Genomic DNA, 25,112 nt, shown 5'->3' on the forward strand with positions numbered 1-25,112 from the left:
AATGATTAATTACAGAACATAACATCTTTAACATAACACAAAACAACACTTGGGACCAGCAAGACCAACAATGAAGGATTTAATAAACTAATCAACTCTGTACTGTAGTCCTACCTCTTCCCATTTTAACTTAATTTTAAAAGAATAGTAAGTGGGAAAACACACCAAGTAACGTTTCAGTGTAGCTAGAGGTTTACTTTGTTTTGAATTTCGTGCAAAGCAACACGAGGATTATATGCGCTAACCGTCCCTAATTTAGTAATGTAAGACTAAAGAGAAGGTAGCTGGTCATCGCCACCCTAAGACAACACTTGGGCTATTCTTTTACCAACCAATATTGGGATTAACCGTTACATTATAACATCCCCACGACTGAAAGGGCGAGCGCGTTTGGTGTGACTAGGATTCGAACCCTCAAACCTCCGATTACGAGTCGAATGCCTTAACCACCTTGCCATGCCTGGCCTTATAGCTAGCCGAAGTGTGCATCTGTAGATACTGTCTGATTTATCAAACTTAACTAGAGGATCTGTACAGGCACAAGATGTCAGTAAATCAGTTCAGAGTCTCACTCCATGAGAAAGTACGAGAAATACCATAAATTTTAAAAATTATACTTTTTAACTGAAAACATGTAGTACAACTCTGTTCTATACATTTAACCATGTATTTATATTAAAAATAATTTTATGTTTAGTTACAAGATATCTTTATAAAATATATAAAAAGGGAAATAAAAAATATAGAATAACTTTACATCATCTGGATGATGTGTCAATAAAAAATATAGAATAACTTTACATCATCTGGATGATGTGTCAATAAAAAATATAGAATAACTTTACATCATCTGCATGATGTGTACATTAACAAATATAGAATAACTTTACATCATCTGCATGATGTGTACATTAACAAATATAGAATAACTGTACATCATGGTTGGCACAGCCCAGATAGCCAACCACGTAGCAATAAACCAAATAAACAAGTCAGTGGTTAATTAAGGACACTGAAATTACTTCTAAACAAACTATCAGCTGTAAATGAGATAATTACTGCAAAGGTCCAGAAAATGCGGGCTGTATTATAATGAACATTTTTATGACAAATAAAAGTGAACTAAGTGTTCCTTTATTTCTTAACTTTAGTACTTAAATGAGTGATTTTGATGTCGAGAAGTTTGTTTTCATTTTGTTTTGTTAAATTAAGTAACTATTAACTGAAGACCAACCTTGGAGGTAGCGAGAGCTCCTTATACGATTTATATATGTCTTTCCACAGTTTCAGTACAAGAACTGTTCATTGGGACATGGTGTCGGATATTTACCTGCGAGACGATATTTTTATACTCAGTAAAAAATACCCAAAGTATGGCATTAAAATAAACCTTAAATTATAGAAATCTGATTATTTTTCGAAACTTAGGTAAATTTTATACTTCACTCACCATAAGATAAAAATATGAGGGCAAATCGCTTAAGACCACACTAGAAAACGATTCATGAGATCGGAGAAATTGCTTACTATAAATCAACTCTTTAAAATCTAATTAATTTTCTGAAATTGTATCTGCATAACAAAGTCGATACCTAGATATAGAAACTTTAATCTTGACCAACTAGATAGAAATTGTATGCCGTAATTACTTGGTGGTCGTAATTATTAACGTCGAATTATAATTCGCAACATTCTAGGAATTGTAAACTACAACTCCAACGATAAGTTACTCAATATTCAGCTTAATCTGTAAAAGTAATCAGATAATAGGTTATCCGGAAAGAAATGTCATAATGACATTTAAAAGCTGAATATTGAGTAACTTATCGTTGGAGTTATCATTTACAAGGTGTCTTAATTGTCTCCTGTTTCAACTCTACTTAGAGTAAGTTTCGCAGCCCTTAAGACAGCATAGACAAAAAGGACTTTCCTCAGATTTTCCTCTACGACTTCAAACTTGGATGAAAAGCTATCGAAACTACAAGTTATATCAACCAGACATTCGGATATGGGTCTGTTGCTGAACGTACAGCTCAGCGTCGGTTCCAATGGTTTCGACATGTAGATAAAAGTTTTGAAGACCACGAAGGTCGTGGAAGAAAGCTATCTTTAGATAAAAACATATTAAAGGAAGTAGTTGAAACAGACCCTCACACAACAGTAGGTGAGTTTGCAGAAAAGCTAAGCACAAGCAAATCAAGCATTGCCAATCACCTGAGTGCAATTGGAAATACGAAAAAGTTGGATATGTGAGTTCCGCATGAGCTGACTGAAGATCAACAAAATGGCCGTTATGAGACCTGCCAAAAATGATGCTCCAAAAGTTGAACGAATTTGGAATCGAGATTCTGCCTCATCCACCTTATTCCCCAGACCTTTCCCCTACAGAGTTTCATTTTTTTTCAAGCACATTGTTAACTTTTTGAACAATAAAGTCTTTCAAAACCAGGCAGCTGCAGAAGAAGCTTTCAGGAAGTTCATTGTCCATAGAATCTCTGATTTCTACGCGTAAGGCGTGCGACTCGTAATCCGAGGGTCGCGGGTTCGCGCCCGCGTCGTGCCAAAACATGCTCGCCCTCCCAGCCGTGGGGGCGTTATAATGTGACGGTCAATCCCACTATTCGTTGGTAAAAGAGTAGCCCAAGAGGTGGTGGAGGGTGTGATGACTAGCTGCCTTCCCTCTAGTCTTATACTGCTAAATTAGGGACGGCTAGCACAGATAGCCCTCGAGTAGCTTTGTGCGAAATTCCAAAAACCAAACTGATTTCTACAGCAGGGGCACAAATAGCATCGGTACACGTTGGCAAAGGTGTGTTGAAGCAAATGGTGCTTATCTTGACTAAAGCATGTTTTACAACACTGGTTTATACTTTTCCAAACTTCGCAGTTCAAAAATGACATTTATTTCTGGACAACCTAATAGCTAACTATATATTGTGTAGTAGTAAACATAAAAATAAACGTGTGTGACTATTGGATAAATAAAAGCTAAATTCTTTTTATATACTGATAGACAGTAAAATTTATAAATCGCGCACATAAATTGTTAATTTTTGTGAATTTAAACCAATGTTAAAGTCAACAATTTTTGAATTTTTAGAAAAATATTTCTTTTTACATTTAAATCAAGGAAAGCATTGTGTAAAGCAATCAAGTAGACGTTGTACTATTAAATTTCTACCAACAAATAAATAAAGCTGCCCTCTAGTGGTTATGTTAAAATATTTTATAGCACCAAATTAGATATCAAAATACTAGTACGTGAGAATTCGTTAAACGACGAGTTACGTGAAGCCTGAACTGTGTAGATCGTTTTGACTTTAGGGAAGGACTTATAATGAATAAGAATGCCCGTTATAATTTGAACAATACCGAACTTTGTCATCTGGGAGGAACAGAATATCAGTAAAAAATGTCTTTTATTTTACAGTTGACTAATTTTAAATTAAGGTCTTATTTAAGTAAAAGTTAAGTTTAGAAGTAATTGTTTTTATTTTAGTCAACGTTTTGCCGTTGTCGCTTCATCAGGGCCAGTAATAATAAATACTATAGATTAATATAAGTATGAAGTCATATTCCGAGCATATAATTAGTTTTATTATGAATCTAAACTTTGAGTTTCTCACGTAAGTAAATTATTGAGCTTCAACGGTTTGAGATGCTATTACGATATTATTTTTTTATATTAAAACAATATTTTTAGATAATATCAAACACGAGTATTAAAAAAGCAAAAATAAATCACGATGTGTAAATTTTACAATAATTTGAGATATTACAACATTAACTTGTATATTTAAGTTTCCACTTAAGTATCTAGTTTTTACTAGATAACACTTGATATATTAAATTATTTGTAATTGTATATTATGTAATATGAAACAACCTTTTATCGAATTAATATCATTTAAATCGCAATGAATTATTAGGTTTTAACAGAATAGGCAGTGATGCCAGTAGTAACAGCAAAGTAGTGTTAGTTCAGGTTTGCGTTAATTTATGTAGAATATCCAGACTGATGTGAAATTTAAATACAGTGGTACCTCGGTTCTCGAACTTAATCCGTTCCAAAAGGCTGTTCAAAAACCGAATCAATTTTTCTCATAAGAAATACTGTAAATTAAATTAATCCGTTACAGACCTCCAAAAATTATGCATTATGAAGCATTTTAAGTAAAAATATTGCTTATTTATACCTGTATAATAATACTTACATGTCAACCACAAAAACTATAAACACAATAAAAAACAACAAATGAAAATTTAATTGCACTTTACCTGTGCTGAGGAGAGCTGATGGCGTAAGTGAAAGGTGGTGAGGAACGTGGAGAGTAGGAGGGTTATTATTGTTTGGAAGGGGAGTCACCTTCCATAAAAACATCATGTAACTCTCCTTCTGGGGTTCTTTCTCTTTTCTGTCTCTTTGCAACGCTACAACCTGCTTAAGACTCACTGTACCTATTTCTCACTAAAAACTTGTCTAATGAGGTTTGTTTCTGCCCGCATTTTAAAATATTTCTGAAGTAAGACATGACATTGTTATTGAAAAGGTTTATGATGCAGTTTGCTACAACTTTGTCAGGGTGAAATTTTTCCCACAAAACTTTGTAACTCTCCCCATTTTCCACACATTTCCTTCATTAGTGAACTAGGAAAATCCTCCCTTCCCTCCTCCTCATCTGAAGACACTTCCTCAGTTGCTTTATGTTGCTGCTCCTTCTGAAGGTCTTGGAGTTCTTCCATGGTGAGTTCTTCCACCAACTCCTCCACATCATCACCACTTACATTCAAGCCCATACACTTGCCTAGTGAGACAATATCCTCGACAACAGGCTCAGTCTCAAACCCTTCAAAGTTTCTGTCTGCTACTGAGTCTGGCCACAATTTGTTCGAGGCTGAGTTCATGGTCCTCAAAGACACTTCCCTCCAGGCTTTGTCTATGATCCTCAAGCAATGGAGGATATTAAAGTGATTTTTCCAGAACTCTCTGAGGGTTAACTCTGTGTCAGAGGTACTTCAAAGCACCTTTGAAACAGTGCTTTGATGTAGAATTTCTTAAAGTTCGATATGACCTGCTGGTCCATGGGCTGAATGAGAGCAGTCGTGTTAGGGGGCAAGAGCTTCACCGTAATGAAACTGTACTCCTCCACCAACCCGTCCTCCAAACCTGGTGGGTGAGCAGGTGCATTGTCCATCACAAGAAGGGCCTTGAGTGGCAACTGTTTCTCCGTGAGGTAATTCTTTACATTTGGGGCAAACACTTCATGAACCCACTCCATAAAATATTGCCTAGTTACCCATGCTTTACTATTAGCCCTCCACATTACATTTAGTTTACTTTTCAGGACATTATTTTCCTTAAAAACCCTCGTGTTCTCAGAATGGTACACAAGCAAAGGCTTACGTTTTAAGTTCCCACTTGCATTACTACATAACAGTAGAGTTAGCCTGTCCTTTATTGGCTTGTGTCTTAGCAGTGACTTCTCCTCCTTTGTGATGTAGGTCCTCTTTGGCATTTTCTTCCAAAAGAGGCCTGTCTCATCACAGCTGAACACTTTTTGGGGAATAAAACTCTCAGCTTCTACATAATCCTTAAATTCCCTAACAAATTTATCAGCAACGTCTTTGTTAGAACTGACACCCTCCCCATGTCTCACCACACTATGTATGCCACTTCTCTTCCTAAAGTTTTCAAACCACCCCCTACTAGCCTTAAAGGCATCACTTATATCAGCACTCGTTTCAGGGGGTGTTTTTCATGAGGTCAGAATGCAACTGCTTTGCTTTCTCACAAATGATGGTCTCAGAAATGCTATCACCAGCTAACTGTTTTTCATTTACCCAAATCAACAACAGTTTTTCTACCTCTTCTATTGTTTGTGATCTTTGTTTTGTAAGCACTGTCACTCCTTTTGCAACATCAGCTCCTTTGATGACCTCTTTATTTTTCAGTATGGTGCAGACTGTAGACTTCACCATACCAAACTGTGTAACAAGGTCAGACACGCAAACACCACTCTCATACTTCGCTACGAGATCTTTTTTCACCTCTATTGTGGCTCTAACTTTTCTTTTGGGTTTGCTGCTTTCATTATCCTTCTTTGACCCCATGGTGGCTTATTTAATCAGAATATTTAAAAAACAAAAATAAAAACGAGAACGTTCACATCAGATTTTATCGGGGGTGTGGACTGAGCAACAGGTGAGGGTAAAATGTTTTGGGTAGCTTGGCGCGGGCCGAAAATGGTCGAAGGGTCGTTCGGGTCATCAGTCGGGTTATTTTGGGAGTTCGGGCCCGACAACTTGGTTCGGGAACCGAGTTTATGTTCGACAATCGAGACATTTTTTTTTTTTTCAAACAATATGTTCGAGAAGGGAGTCGTTCGAGAATCGAGGTTCCACTGTATAAGGTGATGAAATTTCTTAGGTTCTACGTGTATATTTGGCCTGGCATGGCCAAACGCGTAAGGCGTGCGACTCGTAATCCGAGGGTCGCGAGTTCGCATCCCCGTCGCGCCAAACATGCTCGCCCTCCCAGCCGTGAGGGCGTTATAATGTGACGGTCAATCCCACTATTCGTTTGTAAAAGAGTAGCCCAAGAGTTGGCGGTGGGTGGTGATGACTAGCTGCCTTCCCTCTAGTCTTACACTGCTAAATTAGGGACGGCTCGGTGTAGTTGGCTAACAACCTACTCACTTAAATACTTGTTGAAGAATCCGCAAGCGATTGCGGCCCTTTGTTCCTAGATGGAATCTAATGGTGATAACTAACTAACGTGTATACTGTTAAGTATTATAATTTATTTTCGGACGAGTCACCAATTTATTATGTTACGTATCTTAATGTATTACTATTTCAAATAACTGGAAATTTTAATTTCAATTTAAATAGTTAATTCAAAGTTATTATGTATTAAAGTTTGTTATTTACCAACAAGATTGATACACACAATTTCCTTTTTTGACGCAAATATATTTTAAAATACAAACATAAAAACAACACAATTTATAATAACGGTTACTACTAATAATTATTACAAATGATGGTTTATGTACAACAGTTTTACAAACAATATCGGATCTTGTATCCGGTCTAGAACTAAATAATTATTTTATCGACGATCCAAAATCTACGACGAGCAAATTATTAGTTGATATTATCACACCTCGATTAAACTACCGACATATTTCTTGACTAACCCTACACTAGTTAGAAGTTAGTTCACTTTTTATCGAAGAAGATACTTAATGTCCTCGTAGTAAAAATAACGCCCGAAGTAATTCGCTGAAGATAAAACGCTTTATAATGTTGGAAAACTACAAACATTTCTGGTCCATTTGTGAAGTTTTCTTATTAATAGATGCTAATCACAATTATAGCTTCCTAGGCCTGTAGCACACTGGCTGTAGCTGTCTGATAATATTTTCCTACTCCTGTCTCTCGGCTAGCCTCTTTTTATAGGAATCAAGTAACACTCTAGAATCTTCACCAAAGCTTGCAACAATACATCACGGCTTCGTCTGTCTGCTATATTGCTATCACGGCCGTGCTTGTCCCACACATCGACTATAGTTCTGTATTGAAGGCTCAGCTCTGCGCCAGTTGGTAGTTGACCTTGAGTGAGCAGTGTGATAACAAGCTTTTCCAGATCAAACTTCCTATAGCTCTTTGGCCGTGTTGCTTCCGTAAGGATCAGAAGGAGGGGGTTGTTCTGGCTGGACTACACATTGATCACGGTTTTTTTTTAACTCGCTGTTTACTTTTATCTGGGACTGATGCACCAATGTGAGGTCTGTGTAACACTCAAGTCACAATAGCCCACATTTTACTGTCGCGCCGTCGCTAACCGTGAGCGAGTTTATCTTTGACATGTTTTTGCCATGGATCCACTTTTGACATTAGACAGTGCCATTGGACACTGGTTAAAGTGAAACTAACACGCTGTGTCGTCTACTAAACTTTCACTGATAAACTAAAGCTCGGTGAATTCGATAGAACAAATAACCTGAGATAAATTTTTGTTTAAAACTTTGTTTTATTTTCGAAATATGTTTTTAATTTTTTACCTCTGTAAAAGTGCATCGAACAATATCATATAAGTAAGCGGTGTTATTACACTATTATAAGTAAGCGGTGATATTACACTATTAACTTATAGTGGACTTCATGTGTAGAAATCAAGAAGGAAGAGTAGTCCTGAAGAACCCACACATCCACTTCCTGGAGGAAGACATCCTGTATCACCTATCATTTAGTACACGTACCCACAACTTTCTGGAAATGTTTGGAGACGTCAAGGTGTGTGGAAGTTAAGTGTGAAATGTGATCCTTTAAAACAAAACTCATCAGTCTGCGTATAAACAAATCTTATCTTAAAGGTAAGAGTCTGGATTTGTTTTGTAAACCGGAAGATTGGCACATCGAGGCAACCGTCTGGACTGGTTTTGCAAACCGGAAGGTTGCTTGCTTCTCAAAGAGTGTCAAAACAGGTAACATACCACAACGTCCAGTTTTAGACTGTCGAAGCATGATTCCAAACACACAGAAAAACAATAAGATAAAACATGGACATTTATACAGCTGCAAAATGAAATATTCAATCAATGGCTAATCTTTAAGTTTGGTAACTTTATGGAAAATGTTAAAACGTGTCTTATAACTGATATTAAAAGTAATATGTTTATAAAAAAACGTAAGTGTTAACCTCTGATTTTGGCTTTTTTAGTTCGTCTGTGTAGGAGGGACGGCCAAGAGGATGGAAGGTCTTGCGTATTTAATTGGACAGAAAATAGGAGTAAAGTTGCCAACTGGGGCAGTTTTACAGGATATTAGTAGCCAAGGTCAACGTTATGCTATGTACAAGGTTGGACCAGTTCTAACTGTCAGCGTAAGTCTTTCTTTATATTCTTCTATATTTAAAGAAAGACACGTGTAATTATCAATGTATATCCTACTGTTTAAAGAAAGATACTTGTAGTTATCAGTGTATGTCTACCTTTATATCCTATTGGTTAAAGATGCGTCAGTAGGTGGTTTTGGGTCCTGTTTCCTGGTTTGACATCTGACTGTCACTGATAGGTCAGTCGGTGATTTTGAGTTCTGTTTCCTGATATATCTATAATCGGCAGTTGGTGGAAGTTTCATGTTGTAGTGCACAGTGTTTTAAATAACCATAAAGGACGTTGCGTTGTTCAACCAAAGGACTACAGTTAGGTGAGTATGTGCGTTGGTCTGAGATATGAATCGCCAACACTTACAGTTGGAACGTTAAAAAAGGAATGGTCTAGAATAATCTAGACCAATGTGCCTGGATTTAATGGTAACAAGTTTTTTGTCGTATTTTCTAACCGTTGGTAATGTGTGTTATAATTTAACATCTGTTTTATCTCAGCATTAATCGTCATGGGTCTCTATCTGTTTCGAACATTTGTATTGTTTTAGTTACAACGTAGTGCTCATAGAGTAGAAGTTTGCTCTACACACGTGTCTCGTGCACCATAACATACACGTACATTTTAAAATGTGAAAATATCGTTGCTGTTGTGCACAACACGTTAAGAATACTTTGAATATATGATTTAATTTAAATGTAATGATTACTTGTAATAAAAGGGTTTTCAATTAAACAAACTGATTATAGTGTCTTCATTAATAAATTATGCAGGTTGGTATTTTAAAAGGTGAAAAACTACCTTTAGAGACAGTTACGGTTACCGTAATTATTTTTATCTAATCTCATCGTTTCTTCACATCTGAAGATGTGCCTTAGAATTCACCATAACACGAGATAACTGTTCGATCGATAGTCCTGATTATTTGATTTGGATAAGGTTGTATCTTATAAATTTATTTGGAAAGGTTTAGTGGATTTAGTTCAATTTATAACAATATTTGTATTAACTTGACGACAAATGACAAAGCATTGGAAACAGACAGACCTAATATGTGTCTCAAGATGTTGAGATACATTTTTACATTTAGTGGGTTTTCGTCATTATGAAGACCTAATACGTGCCTAAAGGTTCCTGTAAAATGTCCGTTGCAGATTTCAAGTTGGTGACATCATCATTTTAGACACATGTTTTGTATCTACGCCCGAAAGACCTTTTGTTCTATTACGTGGTGGACAAAACGTTTCAGTACGACCCCTCAAATAAAGATGGTGTATATGAAAGACATGGACAAAACGTTTCAGTACGACCCCTCAAATAAAGATGGTGTATATGAAAGACATGGACAAAACGTTTCAGTACGGACCCTCAAATAAAGATGGTGTATATGAAAGACATGGACAAAACGTTTCAGTACGGCCCCTCAAATAAAGATGGTGTATATGAAAGACATAATTTACTATACATTGACACATTTCCGTATTGACGTATTAATACAGGGTAAAAAGGTTCATTTAGTGATCCAAAATATCTGGATCATGACTTCTGATGACACGTCTCCACGTGCAATGTAACATCCTCCATATTAAAGTGAAACTTTTAACTGTTGTTTCGTATCGTTCCTTAGTGAAACTTGTATTACTAAAACACGAAACACTAAACTGATAACATGAGATTTAAATTATAAGGGGGACTCATAAAAGTTTTACTTTATCTTTAGTTGAATGACTCCAGCAGCTTCTTTCTTGGTAATTTCTTCACATGTTGGTTGAGTGTTTCAGGTCACTATCTTCTTGGTTGTGGAATCCTTTACGAATAATACACAAACCACTGGACATACCATAACGCTAATATATGATGGTACTTGCGCTAGTCCATTATTCCATCTATTTTTACAAATGTCACCTGTTGTTTTAACATAAAAAATATCCCCAAACCGTCACAGTGCCTACCCCATGCTACAAGATAGAAGCTAGGCATTGAGGTAGGTATCTTTCACCTTTTCTTCTGCCAGATGTGCAACGTACACTTTACACCAGATATTTCAAACTTGAACTCACCTGTCCATAACACCCTTTCCCAATCACCAACAGTCCAGTTTTTATACATTTTAACAATCTTCAGTCTCTTGACAATATTTGGATATTGAAGTAAATGTATTTTTAACTGCTACACAACCATATATTCTGGTTGAGTCTTCTTCATACTGTAGATCTGGACACTTTTCTGTTATTTGGTACATGGTTGTTTATCTCATGTTTGAGATCAGTGACGGTCCTCCTTCTGTCCTGAAGGCTACATAAACAAAGATACTTAACATTAGTATCATTGAGTTTAGGTGTTCTTTCCTCTTTTTATATTTACTTGTCTCGGTCTTGCAATCTAGGATGTATCTGACAGTGTTTGTGGATCATTTCAAGTCTGCAACAGTTTATGAGAGAGTCGAACCAGCACCATGTAAAGCTTTTATGTAAACTCTCTGCTCTACTGATAATTCTCTACGCTTTTTGGGTTATAGCGCAACAACATAACTTAATATATAGTGTTAAACACTGTTTTTCTCTAGGTTTATTTGTGGAGTGCCATTAAATTAATTTATTCTAACATATACCGGTACCGTATGTTAGCTTTCTATATAATTAAGACACTGCATGGTGAGAGTTACTTCATCACTGTGTTCATTTTAAACAGAACTCTTATAACATGCCCTTGGTACACGTATGTGGGAATTCTAAAGATTGATAAATATTCCCACCCTGCCCATTCAGCCCTTAACAGTGAAACATTACCACAGTGTGGAAAGTTGCATTCTGTAATGGAATGGAACAATTAGCTCCATAGAATGACAGAATATTATCTGTCAGTACTGTGTATCAGTTGCCTTTAAGTCGGTTACGATGTCTGATGGGTAAAATAGCTTTTACATAAATATAGCTTAATAGATCCTGTTAAACTTTACCAAAAACGAAACTAAAGTGAAATTATTAATATGTAGCACGGGATGGGTGTTCCCTCCTTGTCAATCTTGCTCCACGAGGTCATAAAGCTACTTTACCACGCTAAGTGTAAGGATGTGACGTTTATAAGGATAGGAACGTGTGGCGGAATTGGTAAGTGAAGCACTTTAATTACCTTACGTTGTTTTAGATAATCATACGGAAATGTGTGTGCCTTTTCCATTTATATAAACGCGCCATCTAGTGTGCATTTTTAAATATTCCTTTCTAAAATGCCAGAAAGGATAATGTTGCTGGAAAAACTTTTTATTTATGTAGGTTCATAATAAAGACTACATTTGTTTTTGTAAATTATACATGATTCACGTATCGTTCATCGCACTTCAGGGATCGAACCTGGAACCACAGTAATCAGTGAAACAGTTGTTGATGGTTTGTTGCGGCCTTATCTGGAAATGGTAAGTTGAAACTAATCGCATAACGACTACTACTGCTTCAGTTGAAACTAAACTAATTAAGTTTAAAGAACAAGTGAAGAAAAACCTTTTATGAAAAGGAATTTATTATAAGCATGGTTCATATGAATCATCTTAAAACAACGTAAACAACATAGTAGGGATGGCATTTCTATCATCCGTATAATATAGCACAGACACACAGTGTAGTAGAATATTAACAGAATAATTTAAACTCGACTGTCATTGAATAGTTCTATATGTTAACTCTTGCGTGTTATATATATTGGGATAAAAATGTCATACCTGTTTACACTGATATTAGCCATCCCAACATTAATTTGTTTTATTTGATTGCAGTGTCTCAATAGACACTGGACGGTTGGTAACAAATACAATGAGGATTCAACTGTAATGTTTATCTGTTATTGGCTGGAAATCCCTGTTTCACACTGTACTTTCTTACAGATAACATGGTTTACACTAGAAATGTGACTTTTAATTACTACTAGTTAATATTTATAAAAGCGGATGCTCTATTTTGAAACTATGTCAGTCAGTGAACTCGGTTCATACCACTGGTTTTGAGTTATGTAATGAAAAGTATCAACAAGAAATTCAAACTTTTTCTGTGATATTTGCGGACATTTCTAGAACTTCTTACACAGATATTGTTAGAAAATGCAACTCTGTAGTGTTGTAGAGTTCTGACGGCCTCTTAAGATATTCAAAATACTATTTTACTGAAATTTATCGTTCTTTCCTAAACGATATCTTGTATGTTTTCACCAAATTCAATGCATCCGTGTTTGAACAGTGGCTCATCTATTGGAAGTTTTAAAATTCTGTTCCAATAGGAAACAAATGACTAGTTTATGTAGTTCGCGATAGGTGGTTAATATAATTGACACAAGTATGGGCCTTTTAACTCGGCTTAGCAAGAAGTTTGTTAATATAATTGACACAAGTATGGGCCTTTTAACTCGGCTTAGCAAGAAGTTTGTTTACCCATCGTTATTAACTTAATGTGTTTTTTTTCTATCAACTGAAATGATTTTAAATTAAAACGAAAAATTAATTGTAAGTTTCTGTTAAGTTATCACTCACGTTTTTGTTTAAATTATTATTATGATTCATTTAATTTTTGTGCAACTCAGTAACGTTTGACAGTGGAACTTCTGCCATCTATCGGTAACATTTCTAGAGTATTTTCTGAAAGTATTAGTACCATTTTGAATAGACAACGAACATTAGTTAACATTAACTATTACTATACAACACGTTTAGGTCTCAAATTAAATTACATATAAAGCACTTGGATGTAATCTTATTTGGTACAAGCTGTTCTAGTCACGTGATATTTATATACATCCATCTTTCAACGATAATTCTGAGTTTTCGACCGATACAACTTTTGTATTCGTCGATTCAACGACACCATTTAACACTGATTCCTCATTTCTTGGGTGATTTAGTGATTGATCAGACCTTAGTCATCTGAAGTCTTAAATAATAATAATATACATGTATATATTTGTTTCTGTACAAAATGTACAGTTTCTTAGATGTTATGAACATGAAAACGGTTTAAGACTTAAGTTCAAATGAAAGTAGATTTCAATCAACATCGTTGTTTTATTAAGAAGCACATTGAACCCTAAAGTACATAGTGTTATAAAGGAAAACTTGATTTAGCAGATATTATCTTACTAAACGACTCCCGGTTTTAGTGTTATGTAATCTATCAATCTAATGTTAGCTCAATTTATGTTGCCAGAAATGTCATCTCAACATTCTTTGCATTAAGTTCAAATGAAAAAATTATTTCTTTCACGTCTTACAGATTTAGTTAAACACATATCCTGTCTTTGTGTTACTTTATTTACAGATATAGTTAAACACATCCTGTCTTTGTATTACTTTATTTACACATTTAGTTAAACGCATATCCTGTCTTTGTATTACTTTATTTACAGATTTAGTTAAAAACATATCCTGTCTTTGTATTATTTTATTTACAGATTTAGTTAAACACATATCCTGTCTTTGTATTACTTTATTTACAGATTTAGTTAAACACACATCCTGTCTTTCTATTACTTTATTTACACATTTAGTTAAACACACATCCTGTCTTTGTATTACTTTATTTACACATTTAGTTAAACGCATATCCTGTCTTTGTATTACTTTATTTACACATTTAGTTAAACGCATATCCTGTCTTTGTATTACTTTATTCACAGATTTAGTTAAAAGCATATCCTCTCTTTGTATTACTTTATTTACAGATTTAGTTAAACACACATCCTGTCTTTGTATTACTTTATTTACAGATTTAGTTAAAAGCATATCCTGTCTTTGTATTACTTTATTTACAGATTTAGTTAAACACATATCCTGTCTTTGTATTACTTTATTTCTTATTAATTGTCCAATTTCTTTCACTTTCCTCCTTTAGATATTTAATATTTAAAGTATTTTCTCTTATTTTAACATTTGCATGTTAAGTATTGGAAGTTGTTTAGAGGGATGTGTTACTGGAGTGCCCTCTATCTTGCTTGAGAAGGGAAATAGCGTGGAATTAATATGAAACTGTTCGGTGTTTCACGTTAGTTAGTCACGTGACCGTAAATTAACGTATATTTAGGTCTGCTGCCTTCAGTCTAGTAACTTTGATACACAACTGTTACGTCTTTATTGAAACAATCAAATGCTAACTGGTGTTGTTGCTGATTTTCGTATCAGCCTGTACTTGGTCAAATCATCCGACGTCCAGCTAAACTCGATCAACTCCTGGTGGAAGAACTTAAATCCATAGCAGAGGAACAACTGCCTCAGTTTCCTTTGGTGGTTGGAAAGACACTGTGCACACATGATTTTTACGAAGGTATGTTGGACATCAGAATATGAAGAGATAACCCTTGTTTCTTTTATATATTATGAATCCATTGCAATACATGTTGTTATATCTTATGATGACCGATAATGTAGAACCATCACTGTTTTTACATCTTATGGTGACCCATAATGTAGAACCATCACTGTTTTACATCTTATTTACAAACAAGGAAATCTCTGACAGGTGGGTTGTAAGTTCAATAAAACAGTAGGAAGGAGTCCATTAAAACAATGACATCTCTCACAGGTGGGTTGTAAGTTTAATAAAACAGTAGGAAGGAGTCCATAAAAAACAAGGAAATTAAAGTGAGCGTCTCAGAAACGTCTGTTCATCTCAAACTAACAGCAAACATTCTAAGTGTGATTAATTAACATATAAAGGATTTTAAATTGGAGATTGGACCTTTAAAGGTTATTAGTGGTAAGAATGATGCGCGGGGTTCCCTAACTGATACTGGTCACAAGGATGACGAGTGGAGTTCCTTAACTGATACTGGTGACAAGGATGACGAGCGGTGTCCCCTAATTGATACTGGTGACAAGGATGACGAGTGGAGTTCCCTAATTGATACTGGTGACAAGGATGACGAGTGGAGTTCCCTAACTGATACTGGTGACAAGGATGACGAGTGGAGTTCCCTAACTGATACTGGTGATAAGGATGACGAGCGGTGTCCCCTAATTGATACTGGTGACAAGGATGACGAGCGGTGTCCCCTAATTGATACTGGTGACAAGGATGACGAGCGGTGTCCCCTAATTGATACTGGTGACAAGGATGACGAGTGGAGTTCCCTAATTGATACTGGTGACAAGGATGACGAGTGGAGTTCCCTAACTGATATTGGTGACAAGGATGACGAGTGGAGTTCCCTAACTGGTGACAAGGATGACGAGTGGAGTTCCCTAACTGATACTGGTGACAAGGATGACGAGTGGAGATACTGGTGACAAGGATGACGAGTGGAGTTCCCTAACTGATACTGGTGACAAGGATGACGAGTGGAGTTCCCTAATTGATCTGGTGACAAGGATGACGAGTGGAGTTCCCTAACTGATATTGGTGACAAGGATGACGAGTGGAGTTCCCTAACTGATACTGGTGACAAGGATGACGAGTGGAGTTCCCTAATTGATACTGGTGACAAGGATGACGAGTGGAGTTCCCTAACTGATATTGGTGACAAGGATGACGAGTGGAGTTCCCTAACTGATATTGGTGACAAGGATGACGAGTGGAGTTCCCTAACTGATACTGGTGACAAGGATGACGAGTGGAGTTCCCTAACTGATACTGGTGACAAGGATGACGAGTGGAGTTCCCTAACTGATACTGGTGACAAGGATGACGAGTGGAGTTCCCTAACTGATACTGGTGACAAGGATGACGAGTGGAGTTCCCTAACTGATACTGGTGACAAGGATGACGAGTGGAGTTCCCTAACTGATATTGGTGACAAGGATGACGAGTGGAGTTCCCTAACTGATACTGGTGACAAGGATGACGAGTGGAGTTCCCTAACTGATACTGGTGACAAGGATGACGAGTGGAGTTCCCTAACTGATACTGGTGACAAGGATGACGAGTGGAGTTCCCTAACTGATACTGGTGACAAGGATGACGAGTGGAGTTCCCTAACTGATACTGGACAAGGATGACGAGTGGAGTTCCCTAACTGATACTGGTGACAAGGATGACGAGTGGAGTTCCCTAACCGATACTGGTGACAAGGATGACGAGTGGAGTTCCCTAACTGATACTGGTGACAAGGATGACGAGTGGAGTTCCCTAACTGATACTGGTGACAAGGATGACGAGTGGAGTTCCCTAACTGATACTGGTGACAAGGATGACGAGTGGAGTTCCCTAACTGATACTGGTGACAGGGATGACGAGTGGAGTTCCCTAATTGATATTGGTGACAAGGATGACGAGTGGAGTTCCCTAATTGATATTGGTGACAAGGATGACGAGTGGAGTTCCCTAATTGATATTGGTGACAAGGATGACGAGTGGAGTTCCCTAATTGATATTGGTGACAAGGATGACGAGTGGAGTTCCCTAATTGATATTGGTGACAAGGATGACGAGTGGAGTTCCCTAATTGATATTGGTGACAAGGATGACGAGTGGAGTTCCCTAATTGATATTGGTGACAAGGATGACGAGTGGAGTTCCCTAATTGATATTGGTGACAAGGATGACGAGTGGAGTTTCCTAATTGATATTGGTGACAAGGATGACGAGTGGAGTTCCCTAGGATGACGAGCGGTGATATACTGGTCACAAGGATGACGAGTGGAGTTCCCAGTGATACTGGTGACAAGGATGACGAGCGGTGTCCCCTAATTGATACTGGTGACAAGGATGACGAGTGGAGTTCCCTAACTGATACTGGTCACAAGGATGACGAGTGGAGTTCCCTAACTGATACTGGTCACAAGGATGACGAGTGGAGTTCCCTAACTGATACTGGTCACAAGGATGACGAGTGGAGTTCCCTAACTGATACTGGTCACAAGGATGACGAGTGGAGTTCCCTAACTGATACTGGTCACAAGGATGACGAGTGGAGTTCCCTAACTGATACTGGTCACAAGGATGACGAGTGGAGTTCCCTAACTGATACTGGTCACAAGGATGACTAGTGGAGTTCCCTAACTGATACTGGTCACAAGGATGACGAGTGGAGTTCCCTAACTGATACTGGTCACAAGGATGACGAGTGGAGTTCCCTAACTGATACCGGTCACAAGGATGACGAGTGGAGTTCCCTAACTGATACCGGTGACAAGAATGACGAGTGGAGTTCCCTAACTGATACTGGTCACAAGGATGACGAGTGGAGTTCCCTAACTGATACTGGTCACAAGGATGACGAGTGGAGTTCCCTAACTGATACTGGTGACAAGAATGACGAGTGGTGTCCCCTAATTGATACTGGTGACAAGAATGACGAGTGGAGTTCCCTAATTGATACTGGTAACAAGGATTCACTTGAAGACTGTGAATTGTCTGAGGTTTAAAAAACTTTATTCATAGAAAGCAAGGTATTTTTGGTCCTGAGTAAATATGGGAACTTGAATCGTATAGATGTTAATCCTTGATGATCAGTATAAAGATTAGACGTTAAAAATAAAGTAACAAGTTGGTATCACTTCAGTACTGAAGGGTGGAAGGACTCGAGACTCCGATAAAATAAGTGTTTCTAACTCACTTGTTAAAGTACAGTATAAAAATAAAACTTCGATTTACTAAAAAGAAATCTTGCCTTACTAAACAGTTTCTGACATTTCTGCTTATCTGGATAATGAAAACTGTGTGGCTGCTTGTAACTGAGTAGTTTCACGTAGTTTGAACAAGATGTGCCTTTTTTATGTAAACTAAGTTTTATTCATATTTCGTGATTGATTAGTTTAAATTTATTAGATATTTAACAGTTTTTGTCGATCAGGTTTTAGTGGTTTTCTCAATATTTAACCGAAAGGTATTCTGTGGCACGTAGGTCAGGGTCGTCTAGATGGAGCTTTCTGCTGCTATACTGAGAGAGAGAAGGAAGATTACCTACATCACCTGCAGGATGTCGGTGTTATTAACATCGAGATGGAATCGTTAGCTTTTGCTTCAGTTTGTAACTACTGCAACCTGAGAGGTGAGATTCTGAGAGTTCGTTAGGTGAACGTGTTTAGACACTAATAACATGTTGGAGGGGGTTTTATACCTGGACTTAATGTATAAGTTCTCGTTCTTAAGTTGTTACTTCAAATGGCGGATATTGTCAACACCCATGCTCTATCCTTTTGTTATTTTAGACTGTTTATTGGATCATGGAGAAGATGCGTTCAATGATGTGTTTGACACCTGTGTTTTTAAGGCCCTGCAGGCACTTACCAACATTACCACAAAGGTTTTGTCTGCGTTTGAGTGTTATAATGGAAAATAAATGAGTATTGTTGATAAATTGACTAATGTCGTAACTAAACTAGGTTTGTATCCATCAGAAAAACTAATGTTTTTATCCTTTCAGGAAAATATGTCAACGCTAGGCATAATACATATCCCTAAACCAATGATATATATGCTATCGCTAGGCCTAATACTTATCTTTGCAAGATATTTTTGTTATACATGGGCCTAACTCTCATGTTTGTCGATGACAGAATGGTTTGGTTCTATAGCTTGTTTGTTCTTTCAGGAGCTGTAATGTGTGTGTCAATTATTGATCGACTACAGGGAGACCAGATTCAAGCAAACAAAGCAACACTAGAAGAGTGGCAAAGAAGGCCTCAAGAGGTCGCTGCAACTTTTATCAAGTCTCGTCTTGCTGAAAGCTGACCGGAATGTTTTATGTAGAAGGACACCTTTCGCTTAATGTTCATGCATGCTAACACGTGTTATAATGTATATTTAACGTCGTCTATAGGAAGACCAAAAACCTAACATATTCCATTGTAATTTACGTTGTACGACATTTAACGTTTATTCATTATTTTAAATTCTCGTTTTCCTTTAATATGTTTCAGATATTTTCATATTAATTTAAAAGATTTGTTATATAGCCGAGTACACGTTTAAATATCGATTATAACTCAGTTCACATCTTTTATGACTACAGCTGTTTATTAAATTAAGTAGCTACACAATAAATTTGATGGGTTGTTTGAACCTTACCTTTGTAACTCTGTTTGTTGTGAAGGTGATAGGTTGGTTTGAACCTTACCTTTGTAACTCTGTCAAGGTGATGGGTTGGTTTGAACCTTACCTTTGTAACTCTGTCAGGTTGATGGGTTAGTTTGAACCTTGCCTTTCTAACTCTGTCAGGTTGATGGGTTAGTTAAAACCTTACCTTTGTAACTCTGTCAGGTTGATGGGTTGGTTTGAACCTTGCCTTTGTAACTCTGTCAGGTTGATGGGTTGGTTTGAACCTTACCTTTGTAACTCTGTCAGGATGATGGGTTAGTTTGAACCTTACCTTTGTAACTCTGTTTGTTGTGAAGGTGATGGATTGGATTGAACCTTACCTTTGTAACTCTGTCAAGGTGATGGGTTGGTTTGAACCTTACCTTTGTAACTCTGTCAGGTTGATGGGTAAGTTTGAACCTTGCCTTTGTAACTCTGTCAGGTTGATGGGTTAGTTTGAACCTTGCCTTTGTAACTCTGTCAGGTTGATGGGTTAGTTTGAACCTTGCCTTTGTAACTCTGTCAGGTTGATGGGTTCTGTCAGGTTGATGGGTTAGTTTGAACCTTGCCTTTGTAACTCTGTCAGGTTGATGGGTTAGTTTGAACCTTGCCTTTGTAACTCTGTCAGGTTGATGGGTTAGTTTGAACCTTGCCTTTGTAACTCTGTCAGGTTGATGGGTTAGTTAAAACCTTGCCTTTGTAACTCTGTCAGGTTGATGGGTTGGTTTGAACCTTACCTTTGTAACTGTTTGTTGTGAAGGTGATGGGTGGGTTTGAACCTTACCTTTGTAACTCTCTTTGTTGTGAAGGTGATGGGTTAGTTTGAACCTTACCTTTGTAACTGTCAGGTTGATGGGTTGGTTTGAACCTTACCTTTGTAACTCTGTCAGGATGATGGGTTGGTTTGAACCTTACCTTTGTAACTCTGTCAGGTTGATGGGTTGGTTTGAACCTTGCCTTTGTAACTCTGTCAGGTTGATGGGTTAGTTAAAACCTTACCTTTGTAACTGTTTGTTGTGAAGGTGATGGGTGGGTTTGAACCTTACCTTTGTAACTCTCTTTGTTGTGAAGGTGATGGGTTGGTTTGAACCTTACCTTTGTAACTCTGTCAGGTTGATGGGTTAGTTTGAACCTTAACTTTTTAACTCTGTCAGGTTGATGGGTTAGTTTGAACCTTACCTTTGTAACTCTGTTTGTTGTGAAGGTGATGGGTTGGTTTGAACCTTACTTTTGTAACTCTGTTTGTTGTGAAGGTGATGGGTTGGTTTGAACATTACTTTTGTAACTCTGTTTGTTGTGAAGGTAATGGGTTGGTTTGAACCTTACCTTTGTAACTCTGTTTGTTGTGAAGGTGATGGGTTGGTTTGAACCTTACTTTTGTAACTCTGTTTACTGTGAAGGTGATGGGTTGGTTTGAACCTGATGGGTTGGTTTGAACCTTACCTTTGTAACTCTGTTTGTTGTGAAGGTGATGGGTTGGTTTGAACCTTACCTTTGTAACTCTGTTTGTTGTGAAGGTGATGGGTTGGTTTGAACCTTACCTTTGTAACTCTGTTTGTTGTGAAGGTGATGGGTTGGTTTGAACCTTACCTTTGTAACTCTGTTTGTTGTGAAGGTGATTGGTTGGTTTGAACCTTACCTTTGTAACTCTGTTTGTTGTGAAGGTGATGGGTTGGTTTGAGCCTTACTTTTGTAACTCTGTTTGTTGTGAAGGTGATGGGTTGGTTTGAACCTTACCTTTGTAACTCTGTTTGTTGTGAAGGTGATGGGTTGGTTTGAACCTTACCTTTGTAACTCTGTTTGTTGTGAAGGTGATGGGTTGGTTTGAACCTTACCTTTGTAACTCTGTTTGTTGTGAAGGTGATGGGTTGGTTTGAACCTTACCTTTGTAACTCTGTTTGTTGTGAAGGTGATTGGTTGGTTTGAACCTTACCTTTGTAACTCTGTTTGTTGTGAAGGTGATGGGTTGGTTTGAGCCTTACTTTTGTAACTCTGTTTGTTGTGAAGGTGATGGGTTGGTTTGAACCTTACCTTTGTAACTCTGTTTACTGTGATGTTGAGTTCTTTCAATCCTTCTTTTTAGTTTCGTATATAGGTACAGTTTAGTATTTATATTTCCACTAAAGAAGTGGTTCGCATCCTACGGTGCTCGCACCCCATAGGGGTATGAGATAACTTTTGTTTTGGCCAACTTCACCTTTATTCTTAAATAAATAATTCCTGTGAGGGGTGCAAGAACATATTAAAATTTTTATGGGTGCGGGTCATAAAAATGGTTGGAAACCACTGCACTAAAGGGACAGCTAGCTCAGAAAGCTATGTTTCTTAATGGAAATAAAAACATACGAGTAAGTGATTCTTTGCTTAACTTTTTCGAATACGTTTAAATCTGTCTGATAATTTAACAAACTGGAAAGCAATAATAACATGAGCTATTTGAGGTAAATGCAACAGTGTCAAATATACTGGCAAAATACTGTTTTACAATTGCACCACGAGATGGCGAAACATGTTACGTTGGTGATGAATGAGTATATATTAGAACGGCTGGTATGGGTATTAACACTAACGAAACAGAGAACAACGTTTCGACCTTCCTAGGTCATCTTCGGGTTAACAAAGAATGTCGACACGTTGTTCTGTGCTTTAGTAGTTAGTGTTCATTCCCATACCAGTTGTTCTGAGATGCATTTTTACTTGTCATCAAGAATTGGTGATAGACGGTCTTCATAAGAACTTCAGAATATTAGTTTCTAAATTACAGAGCAAAGTCTTAACAAGAAGATTGTGGTTTATTGTAATCTTACCATTGTTTGTTAAACTTTCCCAAATAGAACAGTGCAGAAGTGGCTGAGACATCAAATTACACATTAGAACAATATCAGACACTTTGTACCTGCTGATAACAATCGTTCTGAATTTAAATGTTGAACATCTGAGGTTCTGTGATTCAGAGACTGGAGTGTTTTTGTACACTTAGTTTCTTCTCGGATCGTTTTGTGGGGGAAGTTTCTGAAAGCCTCGTGGATTGTTAGTGACAAAGGTCTTCATGTGTCATGAGATTTATGGTACAGAAGATATTCAATGTTAACATATCAGATGTTATTCGTTACTCATCGGGATCTTTACCAGTCTACCCCAAAATTGAAATTATTTTATTCGCGATTTAGAGGAAATTAATCTTTGAAACCTTGAGTGTGATTAAATAAATGAATTGAAAAGGTGTCACCTCTTTTGAATTGAACACTGTAATTAGATTTCAGATCGAAAAAAAGATGGAGCTATGAGATAAAAGTTTGTACTTTGGGGAAAAAATAAATTTAGAGCCTCCTGTACGCCGTTTTGCTGCAGCTAAGAAATGGATTGTTAGGTTTTAGTGAAAAAGCTCAGACAGCTTGTATAAAAAGTGTAGATGATAACCACCAGAAATTCAAACTGTTTCATATCATGACAGTTTTACAACATGGTGGATATACCATACCATTCTTACTGGTGAAGGTGATATCATTATTTTACGTCTTTCTTCTGGCTGGTTTTGTCCGATATCTTAAAATTATCATATCTTTAATATACCGTGTTTTATATCTTTTACATTACCTATTCAGTTTTAGGAAGGAACCAAAAACTTTAATGAAAGTAGAGATGTGATCTCTCAACGGCCCGGAAATCATCGTATATACGACCCACTCTTGATCAAAAAATGCACAAAAATTAGAACCCATCATTCCAAAAACAGTATATTATTTTTCTAATTTTATAATTAAAATTATTAATTAAAATAAACAGGAGAACCCACTATTCCAAAAACAACGGTTTATTTAGTAATTTTATAATTAAAATTATTTATTAAAACAAGAACCCACTATTATAAAAATAGTTTATGTTTGTAATTTTATAATTAAAATTATTTATTGAAAGAAAAACTAGAATCCCCTATTGAAAAACTATAGTTTATTTTTGTAATTTTATAATTAAAATCGTTTATTAAAAGAAAAAAAACTATTGAAAAAAAGGAAACCACTATTCCAAGAAAAAATACTTTGTTTTGTAATTTTATAATTAAAATTGTTTATTAATACAAGAACTAGTACCACTATTCCAAAACAATAGTTTATTTCTGTAATTTTATAAATAAAATTATTTATAAAAGATAAACCAAACCAACTATTCAAAAAAATGTAATTTTATAATTGTTTATTATAGCAAGAACCCACTATTCCAAAAACAATAGTTTATTTTGGTAATTTTATGATTAAAATGATTTATTAAAACAAGAACCCACTATTCTAAAAACAATAGTTCATTTTGAAATTTTATTATTAAAATTATTTTGAAAAAAAAACTAGCACCAAAAATTTGAACATTTATATTTTGTTTTTGTAATTTTTAATTAAAATTATTTATTAAAATAAAAACGAGAACCCACTATTCCAATAAGAAAAGCTTTTTTGTAATTTAATGATTAAAATCATTTATTAAAACAAAAAGAGAAACCCATTATTTAAAAACCATAGAGATTTTTGGTAAATTTTTAATTAAAATTATTTATGAAAACAAAAACTACAACCCACTATTCCAAAATCAAAATAATATTATGATTAAAATTATTTATTAAAACAAAAACAAGAACACTACCAAAAATCACTATTTTTCTAATATTATGATTAAAATTATTTATTAAAGCAAAAACAAGAACGCACTATTCCAAAAATCAAGCTAATTTTTCTAATATTATGATTAAAATTATTTATTAAAGCAAAAACAAGAACGCACTATTCCAAAGAGAATAGCTTATTTTTGTAATTTTATAGTGAAAATTGTTTGGTAAACAAAAACGAGAACCTACTATTCCAAAAATAAGTTTATTTTTGTAATTTTATTGTTAAAGTCATTTATTACGACAAAAGAAGAACCCACTCTTCCAAAAACAATGGTTATTTTGTAATTTTATCATTAAAATCATTAATTAAAACAAAAACCAGAACAAGCTATTCCAAATACAAGTTTATATTTATAATTTTATAAATAAAATTGTTTACTAAAACAATATTTTATTTTTGTAATTTTATAATTAAAATTGTTTAATAAAACAAAAATTAGAACCCACTATTCCAAAAAGAATGGTTTATTTTTGCACTTTTATAAGTAAAGCCCCCCTGTGGCTCAGCGGTATGTCTACCGGGTTTCGATACCCTTGGTGGACAGAACACAGATAGCCTATTGTGTA

General features: G+C 36.0%; 1 protein-coding gene across 3 annotated transcripts; it reads left to right on the forward strand.

Annotated features, from left to right (window-relative positions):
* The first annotated feature begins 3,261 nt into the window (after positions 1-3,261).
* On the forward strand, positions 3,262-20,366 carry LOC143224701 (uridine phosphorylase 1-like). 3 transcript variants are annotated; one of them, XM_076452912.1, is made up of 8 exons: positions 3,262-3,405; positions 8,175-8,298; positions 8,726-8,887; positions 11,887-12,001; positions 12,236-12,306; positions 15,052-15,193; positions 18,711-18,857; positions 19,401-20,362. In XM_076452912.1, the coding sequence occupies exons 1-8, from the start codon at positions 3,338-3,340 to the stop codon at positions 19,538-19,540; spliced, it is 969 nt and encodes a 322-aa protein (XP_076309027.1). In that variant the 5' UTR covers positions 3,262-3,337; the 3' UTR covers positions 19,541-20,362. The 3 variants fall into 3 exon arrangements, with proteins under 3 accessions (XP_076309027.1, XP_076309030.1, XP_076309029.1); XM_076452914.1 differs by having other exon boundaries at positions 3,271-3,405; positions 8,159-8,298; positions 19,401-20,366; XM_076452915.1 differs by lacking the exon at positions 18,711-18,857 and having other exon boundaries at positions 19,401-20,366.
* The last annotated feature ends 4,746 nt before the right edge of the window (positions 20,367-25,112 follow it).

The sequence above is a fragment of the Tachypleus tridentatus genome, chromosome 9 (genome assembly GCF_004210375.1).
Source record: "Tachypleus tridentatus isolate NWPU-2018 chromosome 9, ASM421037v1, whole genome shotgun sequence".
Taxonomy (NCBI): Eukaryota; Metazoa; Arthropoda; class Merostomata; order Xiphosura; family Limulidae; genus Tachypleus; species Tachypleus tridentatus.

What these genes read in the sequence shown, in the direction of transcription:
- LOC143224701 (XM_076452912.1), top strand. Translation starts at nt 3,338, where the DNA reads ATGAATAAGAATGCCCGTTATAATTTGAACAATACCGAACTTTGTCAT. An exon ending in AGGAACGTGTGGCGGAATTG is followed by an intron (nt 12,002 to 12,235) that starts GTAAGTGAAGCA and finishes ATCGCACTTCAG; the next exon opens with GGATCGAACCTGGAACCACA. An exon ending in TGCGGCCTTATCTGGAAATG is followed by an intron (nt 12,307 to 15,051) that starts GTAAGTTGAAAC and finishes TTTTCGTATCAG; the next exon opens with CCTGTACTTGGTCAAATCAT.